The sequence below is a fragment of the Gymnoscopelus microlampas genome (genome assembly GCF_963454915.1).
Source record: "Gymnoscopelus microlampas genome assembly, chromosome: 6".
Classification (NCBI taxonomy): domain Eukaryota; kingdom Metazoa; phylum Chordata; class Actinopteri; order Myctophiformes; family Myctophidae; genus Gymnoscopelus; species Gymnoscopelus microlampas.
The window spans coordinates 14,684,348-14,694,138 of record NC_139943.1 but is presented as its reverse complement, the minus strand read 5'-3'; the positions used below and the strand labels follow the sequence as shown (position 1 = coordinate 14,694,138).

Below are 9,791 nucleotides of genomic sequence, written 5' to 3'. Positions count from 1 at the left end.
CATGCTGGTTAGCACCGACAACAGAGCCAAACTTCTTCACAAGCTATGTCAGTCTGTTACTGTCTCTATTGTCGATGTAACCGCAATAGGCAATTGCAGAGGACACTGGCCACAACAGACTGGTAGAACATCTTTAGCATCCTGTTACACACGCCAAAGGTCCTGAGCCAACTCAGGAAGAAAACCGTCCTGTAGACCACATAGCGTTATCAGACCAGTTTTGTTCAGGTGTACGCCCAGGACCTTGTAGGTGTCCACAAACTCCATGACTCCTCTTGGATGATGCTGGGGTCTGCAGGTCCCCTGTTGACCACCACCAGATCCTTGGTCTTTGCATTGAAGGCGAATGTGGCTGTCATGGCTCCACTCCATGAAGCTCTCTACCACGGCGTTGTGTTTGTCCGTAGCCATTCATAATACAGCTGACAATAATGTTGTCGTCACAAAGGTGACACATTTTAGAGATGAAGTGGAAAAGGTGGATGTGTAAAGGGTGATCAAGAAGGGTGCCCTGGGGAGCACCTGTGCTGATCACCAACACATTTATAGACAGTCCTGCAGTTTGATGTACAAGATCACAGAGTAGGAAAGATACTCTGTGATGCAGGCCACCAGGCCATGATCCACCTGCACGCAGAGAGCTTTGCAGCTAGCCGGTGTGGTTGGATGGTGTTGAAAGCACTGGGGAAGTCAAAGAACAAAATCCAGTGTTGCACCCTGGGGACAGGTCGGTGGAGGCTCCGTTGCAGGTAGATGATGGCATCCTGTTTACTAATAATAATTAGTACCCAATTCTTGGCTGGTACCTAAACTTTTTTAGTTTAGGTACCAAGGTAGTCCCTCACCTGTGGTTTCAGGTGCTGCAGGTCCAGTTGCTCAAAGATCTTCAAGATATATGTCAGAGAAACCGGCCTGTAGTCATTAAAGGCTATGGGGCGTCCCATGTTAGATTTATAATCTTTGAAAATATTATATACATATTATATATAATATATATATATATATATATATATTATATATAATTTTTTGGCAGCGGGTAATTGTTTTTAACACAGGGTGTTGTTAACTTACAGCATGGTCACCATGACATTTCTGAGTCAAATTTTTGTATAACCACTTCAGATGCCACTGTGTATATGGAAAAAGCATCAGACGTTTTCCTCCTTTTTGTTTTACATTTGAGAGATTGTTTAGTCAAGTCTAAACAGTAAAGTCAACACACTGACACCTTAGTCCAGCCTGCTTACGCAATATCAAATTACACCCACTTCTTTACATCAGTAAACCAGTGATGTGACAATAAAGTTGATTCTGATTCTTCTGTGTTTGCATTACATCCCTAACATTTGAAGGACTCAACTGATATCAAACTATAAACACAGGCATTTCAGACAGATATACATTTCAATCAGGTACAAACATTCAAAGTTTGCTTGATCTTTATATCTCTTAATAATGAAAACACAGCTGAACAATGACAATATTTACATCTCTTAAAAAAGAATAGAAGCACACTGAATGTGTATGGGTCCCCATACAGATTTTGCAGTGCAATAATAATAGTAAAAAAATATCTAAAAAAATAAAATCAAATATACATACCTACCTGCACGTTGGTATCATTGTTAGTCTAGCCATTAAATGGTTAATAAATAAAATGTACACATAAATAATATGACTAAATTTCCAATATCCAACCAAAAATCTACATATCAAGTCAGGTACAAAGGTAGAAAAAAAAGTGAATGTGTATAACTGTTACTGTAGAATTTTGAAATAACCATTTTACAGTTTTGTTGTTTTTGCAGTTTTTGTTGTTGTTGAGTGGATTTCCATGTACTTAACCAAGCTTGAAAGCAGTATTCCGCATAGTCCTTCAATTTTTTCCCGTTTATATAGTATAAAATTCACTTTGAGAAGTGATCAGGAACGCATCTATATTCATGGCTAAAATTCCACTTCTTCCAAAGGTACTGCCCACCGTTGCATCTGCAAGAATAAAAACAATGTGATTTTTAACGCGTTGCAGCATTATTTCTTTAATTCAACACAAATTACAACCTGCACTAATTAGAATGAATCTATCCAAATAGAAAATAGTTTGAATGTTTTTAGGAAAGCACATCCTGGAGAGGCCATGGGTATAGTTAACTACCTTGAAATGAACTTTTGGCATAGTCCCACAAATGCTGCAGCCTTGAAGCAAGAGAAGCTTAAAGCACAGTTTACTGTTCTAAAGAGTTGTTGCCAAATGTCTCTGGCTATGAATAAAGCGATGTGACATCTTAATTATTTTCCAGACTTAAAGGTGTAGTGAAATGAAAAATATGTTTTTCACACTTTTAGAGCATATCCGTGGTCATCATATGGGCATACCTAACAATAGATGCCAAAAAAAAAAGAAAAAAAAACAATTTTTGTGTATTTTTATATCTAAAGTCCCTAAAAAGCCAATCTTAATTACTTCCTGTAAACGAAAACGTGCTGCGTGATGACATAACGCAGCCTTCATGAATATAAATGAATCTTGATTCATGCACCTGTTTGATTCCCATAGCTAAACGTTCTTCAAACACAGCTGATTTTAATTACAGAGATACTCCGTTTTGAATGTCATTGAAGATGAGTATTACTCATTTTAAACTTCATCTGCACACTAAAATATGTATCTGAAAACATTATAGGTTAGAAATAAGGCAGGTAGTAGCAAACGTGCTTCACTGGCCGTCTCTCTCTCACTTGTAAACAAACACTAGCCATGTTGCGCACGGCTGAAGTGATTGAGATCCAACGTCCCATAGCCTGAAGGGATGGGACCTTCGGATTGGTTTAGAGTCGATTGAGCCGACGTTTCAGATTGAACCTTCAAAATAAAATGACCGAAAATGTCACTGCAGTGCGTCTTTAAATTTAGTCCGGAGACCTGTGTTGTATATTTCCCCCCTTCTCCACCCTCAGCATTCCGTCTCTCCCCGAATCCTTGTATTCTAAACTTAAAGCACCATTTCCATTGGCAAGGCACCACACCACACCGCCTACATGTGCCGCCGTTTCTATTAAGGACCTGGGCTTAGTGGTGTCAAAGGAGTCCTAAATGTGTGCCTATTTTGGCACCAAAGGTCTGAGTTAGGCCAAACAGGGCCAAAGCAGTGACGTGTAAAGCTTGTGACTACTGATTGGTCGGAGAATCCTCACAGTCGTGTCTGTCAACACAACAACTTCTTGTGACAGATTTTTGTTTGTTTTTATATTTGTATTTTTGTATCTGCGAGGATGTGTTTTGTTGCTGATGTTAGAAATGCGGGTCGATTAGGCAGAATTTTGTTTGCCAGCGTTGCAGTTGAGATTCCACAAAGAACCAAGAACATATAACCAACTAACACAAACTGTGGACAAATCGATCGTTGCGAGTCGCCATAAATTGCGGCCACCTGTTATTGATTCATATAGGTATTTTGGATCTTCTCAGTGTGATGTCTCCTGTGTGTAACTGCTGGTGTAGAATGGGTGAAAGACTCACTCCACCGTGTTTGTGTTTGCTCTGGCAGTGCACAGATACAGAACCAAATGGACCCTGCAGTTCCTTAAACACACACATAAATAACATAGCACAGTGCAGTAGGGGGTGAAACTCAACGATTGTTTTTGTCTAGTTTGGAGACTCAGGTTTAGTGACTTAGTATTTACTGAGAGGACCGAGTGTTGAAGAAAGGCAGGGGTTGGCCAATCAGGGAAGCCGATGCATACGTACGATCTCCCGAACACACCGCAAATTTCTGCCTCTTTCCCAAGCCGTGGGCCGACAGACAGATATTTGTGAAAGTCGCAGGATGTCACCGCAAGTTTTGGGACAAATCTCACCCACTGACATTTAAATGCTACAAATCGCACGTGCAAGGCCCACAAGCCACCATACATACATACATACATACATACATACATACATACATACATACATACATACATACATACAGTACTATACAGTATATATTAGTACATAAATGTCATACCCGTTATGAAAACAGGGAAGCGTGCCGATATATTCTGGACCTGTAAATGACTCAGACAACTGAGGTAGTTAGGTTGTTCCTGTGACATAAGGTCACACTCATGGTAGGGCAAGACCTCCACCATTCCAGCTTCTTGGCAGCAGTCGATCAAGTATTTTTTCTCCTTTGCTTCTGCACTCAACCTGCAGACAGAAATAGCAATTTAATCATATTAGCTGCCCTTTGCTCCCTACAGCGTAGTACACTGATATGTTGTTTGATCAAACAATATGTGCATCTACTCAGACTTATTTAACAGTTAACTAAACAAAAATGTAGAACAAACTGAGTTGGTATGACAAGGCGTAAGTGAGGCAAAAGAGTTTAAGTGTACCGTGCATCTTCTTTTAGCTGACGGCTGTCTCTGTAGTGTAGCATCCACTTCCATTTCCCCTTTTTTCCTAGGTCCTCTAACGCTTGCAATAGTTTTTTCACATTGCCTTTAAAAAGATCAGACAAGGTTCAGCATCATGAAAAACTATCGGACAAAAGTATATGCTGTTATATTACAAGATCTCCATAAAACCAAAAACTGCTATTCAATAATCCAATAATAATTCATACAAAGACTGAGTTCATCCAGCGCTGATCTGTCAAACACCACGAAACCACCTCTGCTGAAAACCTCCTGATGTGTAAGGTTCACGATATCATCAGGTTCATCAATTCCTGAAAAAAATACACCTGGCGATCTCTTCAACCTCGGCAAATAAGGTACCTGAGAAAACAGGGCACATGAAAATCAAACGGCTTTTACATAGTTAAAACAAATTCTCTGCAATAGATATTATTGTGCGATTACTCTCTATATTGTCACAGTCCTTTGATAGTAGCCGTTTTTACCTCACAAATATGCTCTGCAATATCTTCATTCCTGAGGATGATGAGTAGTGGCAATGAAGAACAATCCTCACCCGGGAAGAACTGAAATGGCTCTACCTCAGTGTGGCCATTTGCTTCCAACTGTGCCTTTGGAATGACAGATTGAAAAGAGACAAACCTTACAAACACCACAACATCACAAGATAACCTTATTGGAAATTCCGGCCTCAAGATATGATGAGGTATTCTAAGCCCCTGGAAGGCATGTCAGCACGGTATACAAGAAATGTGTTGTACACTTAGCCAGATTACAGTGCAAAATTAAAACTGCACAACCAACTCTAAAACATTATTAAATGTAATCTTACATTACATACATTTAATTAAATTAAATGAACAACTGATTGTGGACTGAGCGTTATTCATGTAATATATCAGAGATGCATACATTTTATAGCATTGATATTGATAATAATGCGATGAGGGCCCCCTCTGAGGTGCAGCATTTAATCATTTTAAAATGATAGCAAGAGTGCAGGGCATTCATAGTATTATAGTATTATATTATGTACATAGTATTATATAATATAGAAAAAGATTATGATATACATGAAACCTTTCCACAGCAGCCATTTTGACAGGTAAACACAGCTGAAGGTAATAATATGAATTGTGGGTGTTTCATTTAAGTGTTTTGGTCTACTAGCATTAAGTTAACCCGTCTATGATGGTTACAGTAGTAGTACAGAGCCGACGCTAGCCGAAAACAGTGGGGGTGAGATGGTTCGGTTGAGGGGCCGTCACCCCCCCCTGTGTGTGACGCCAGCCCTGGCACCCAGATACCCACAAATAATGTCATTACCTTCACTGTGCTTACCTGTCGAAATGGCTGCTGTGACTAGGCTCTATTTGATGAAAATGGTTAACCATACCTTCGTCTCTTTAAAGAAGATGTCATCTGAAGTCACCAATATGTAGAATCTGAACTTGGTTTTACAGGATTGCCTCACTACTGAATTTAGATTACTTTGCAGGCTGTCATACATTTCTCTCTTCATTTGACCACTCAAGTCAACATGGTTGCTCGATCCAGACTTTGAATAACTGCTTGCTTGTTTGAGGACCTCAGCTTTGGATGACAGCTTTTTGCCGGAACAAACATCATTCATCATGGCTTGGTATGACCTGGTACATTCTGATGTCACGTCAGAGACTGCAGCATAAGATCCCTGATGTCCTTTTCCATAAGACAATTTATGAAGATGTAAGGTATTCTCTTTGTCTGTGGTTTCTGCCAGACCTTCCCTCTCTTGCATGTCTACCTTGATCCTTTGACCAGCAAGACGTGGTTGCAAATCAAAGTGGTCCGATGAATCCTCCTGCTCCTGTAGAGAGGAAAAGCGCACAGTGATAGGAGAGACCTTCTCTGTCCTGTGGGTCTTTGATCTGTCAAGGTTATTGATATGACTGGAGCCAAGCCCTCTCCTTTTCCTTTTCATGAGCTGGTTCATTTGTTCTGAGAAGATGAGACACTCTTGCTCCATTGAAGATTGGGTGGGGTCAGACTGTTGGCACCTCTCAGAGAGCTGTTCCATTAGAGTTGGCCCATTTCCCATTTTACCGGAGTAAAACACTGTGCATTTCATTGAGCTTGTTGAATCACCCATAGTAAAACATTTTCCATCTGTCTCTCTGCTGTCATAAACTGAAGGGGTTTTCTCAGTTATTTCAATCATGTCTGCAGATGTTTGTCCCATTTTCAGCTGTACAGTGATAGAAGGAATCATCTTGATGTCTGAATGGTCACTTTCTGGGTACTGATATAATGCATCTATAAGAGCAAGTTTTGGTTCATCCAAATTAAATTTCTCAATAACCTCTTCATCATCAGATGCCCATCTTGCCTTTGAGCGAGACCGAGTGATTTCTTGCCTTTTGAGGTCCTCAAGCATTCCAGTGGAACAGCCTGCTTGTATCCCCATGTGAGTGGTAATTGGTGTAGGGTATGTGGAAACAAGGAATTTGGTTCGGTTGCCTCTGGGGACAGTCTCTGAAGCATCCATGGGCTCTTCTGCGCAATTGTAATCTGCTCCGCTGTCATCATTCTTAGATGGTTTTACAGCCATGATTGGGCGCTGGCTGAATGAATGATCATTAACTAAATTGTGTTGCGAATCAGCTTTGTTTGATGATTCTTGCATGCCAATGTCATTTTCAAACTCAAAGGATGAATGGCTAGATTTAGAGAGCTGTTTGGATAAGGAACTCAGTACTCTGAAAGTTCTGATGTGAAGGTCTGAATGAGCTTTTTGTTCATTATGCAGATTAGGACTCATGTCTTCCGACATATGACGTTCCTGGTCAAGAGGCAACTGGTCTTCTATAAGAGTTGGTCTTACACTGAGATCTTTGCCTGTGACCATTTTGCAGACTTCTTCATCACCACTACAAGAAGGCATATAGTCATATGGTTTCTCATCCATGGTTGGGGTTGGACATCTGTCATCATACTCACTTAAATTATCTTCATTGCAATCCATAATTTTCTCTGTCTGAAACACTTCTTTAGCCGCATATTGTGTGACCTGTAGGTCCGACAGCCTGGAGTCCTCAACTTCTAGGAATGGAATTTCTTCTAGACCAGACAGGAATGGAATTTCTTCTAGACCACACATCCTCTCGTCAATCTGATCCAGTTGTTCTGCCTTGTTAGGGGACCCTAACAGCTGGGAATCTAAGGTACCCTCTTCATATCCTTGCAATAGCATTGATGGGATTTCCATCTCACTATGTGCCCTTGGTAATCTATTATATTCTATATCCATTTCTTCAACCTTGTCTTGTGAATATAATAACTGGTCCAGTGAATCCTGCCCGTAGGATTCTATTGTAAGGAGTTCTACCCGACTATTGTCAAACAAATCCTGCCTAGAGGTGTCTATTCCAATGAATGGAATTTCTACCCGATCTTTCAAGTCAATCCTTATCTCCTCTTTAGCTGAATGAAAAATCCTTCTCTGCTCTTCAAGTAATCTGTCATTCTGATCTTGAGAATTCTGGCTACTCGTAACACCGAAATCTCCCTTTACATAATTTTTCTGACTTCCTACAAGAATATCCTCAGACTGGGAGATGGTTGTGTCAAACTCACCCAAAGGAGGAGTGTTCTGTTCACACTCGAAGTCTAACATATCCTGCCTAGAAGTGTCCATTCCAATGAATGGAATTTCTACCTGACATTCCTTCATTTCTGATACCGTGCCTTGAGAAAGCTGGGGTTGATACTGGAAAGATAATTGATCTGAATTATCAATCCTTCTCTCTTCAACTGAATGAACAATCTTTCTCTCCTTTTCAACCTTGTCTTGTGAATATAAGTAATGTTCCAACATATCCTGCTCATCGTTTTCTATTCTAAGGAGTGGGATTACTTCCTGACTATGCGTCCTTGCTAATCTATCGTTTCTATCTAATTCTGCGTCCTTGTCTGGTGAAAGCACAGCCATTGAGAGTAACACATGCTGCATAGAATTGTCTATTCCAATGAATGGAATTTCTACCTGACCTTCCTGCATTTCTGATACCTTGACTTGAGACAGCTGGGATTGCTGCTGGGAAGATAACTGATCTGAACGATCAATCTGTCTCTCCTCTTCAACTGAATGATCAATCTTTCTTTCCTCTCCTACAAGAATATCCTCTGAGTGGGAGATGGCTGCATTTACTTTATCTAGATCAGCTTTATTCTCAGAGGGTATGTTCTGTCTTGAATGGTGCTCATTTATCATTTGTGATGCCACCTCATTTTGAGATTCCACACGACCAGGCGTCTTGAGAGAGGGACTGTCTGGTGCAACATTTTGATGTGCTGAAATGTTACTGTCCTTCATGCTGGTATTATCCTCCACAAGGGTATCGTCTCCTTTGTCACCATAGACAATCCTGTCACTTTCAGATTCCCTTCCATTTTCAACCTCATCTTCAACATGACGATCATTCTTATCCTCTTCAACATTTTCAAGCCGACTTGACGTGAGTGTTTTAGATTCCTCTTCAGCAGATTGTTGTTCAGTCAATGAAAGATTAACATCATTGGCTGTAGCAGTACCATCACTTGTATAATCTTCATCTATATGAAGCTCTGGTGGAGAGAATTCTAGGTCATATCTTTCATATATCCGTTGAATGCGAGACTCATCAGGCTTCTGACTTTCTCTGCAAGCTTCTTTTTCAGACTTTTCATTGCTCGATTTCTGTAAGACCGTCACAATTCCGTGAGTCCCCAGAATGCTCTCTTGCTGAATGCTAACATTTGACGTCTCTTTACAAATTGCACTTTTAAGAGGCATTGCAGTGTGGTCCAGATCGATCCAGATCTTCTGTGACGGAGTAGTGGCGTCACATCCTTGAGAGCTTCTGACATCATCATTGATTTTGACAATGGAGTCTACGTTATCGCTGCATCTGAAAAAAGTCTAGAGAAAAAAAAGAAAACTATGAATTCCCAAATCTAAAAGCCCCTGTCACATGTCCCATGGTGTGGTTTAAAGGTAGGGTAAGTGATTTGCACTGGTTAAAATAAGTGTTAAATAGCTCTATATTCTGATAGCACTCATTGCTATATAGTGTTTGTTCAGTATTAGGAGTCTCCTTGTCTCTCCACCTCTTTATTAAACAGAAAATGCATTTTCGTTTCAGTTTCAGTTTCATTTCCAATTTTATCCAATCAGGATAGAGAACTCAATCAGGATATACATTAAACAGGTGAAATTGGAAGTGATGACACTAATAAATGAGCAGGCAAAATTGGAACTGGAACACTATACAAATTAAGCTTAAAAATGGGTACTTTCTCCTGATTGGCTGAGATTTTGACGCCTACCGAAAAATGTATTTTCTGTTTATTAAAGAGCTGGAGAG

General features: G+C 40.2%; 1 protein-coding gene across 3 annotated transcripts in view; it reads right to left on the bottom strand.

Annotated features, from left to right (window-relative positions):
• Nucleotides 1–1,421: 1,421 nt before the first annotated feature.
• The window catches only part of tasor2 (transcription activation suppressor family member 2), a 56,768-nt gene continuing 48,398 nt past the window's right edge, over nucleotides 1,422–9,791 (bottom strand). For all 3 annotated transcript variants that reach the window (XM_084060973.1, XM_084060975.1, XM_084060974.1), the window contains 6 exons: nucleotides 5,804–9,346; nucleotides 4,893–5,018; nucleotides 4,614–4,767; nucleotides 4,384–4,489; nucleotides 4,011–4,192; nucleotides 1,422–1,989 (listed from right to left, as the gene is read on the bottom strand). In XM_084060973.1, the coding sequence (XP_083917099.1) occupies nucleotides 1,892–1,989; nucleotides 4,011–4,192; nucleotides 4,384–4,489; nucleotides 4,614–4,767; nucleotides 4,893–5,018; nucleotides 5,804–9,346 (4,209 nt within the window). In that variant the 3' untranslated portion in view covers nucleotides 1,422–1,891. The remainder of the gene's footprint in view (nucleotides 1,990–4,010; nucleotides 4,193–4,383; nucleotides 4,490–4,613; nucleotides 4,768–4,892; nucleotides 5,019–5,803; nucleotides 9,347–9,791) is intronic.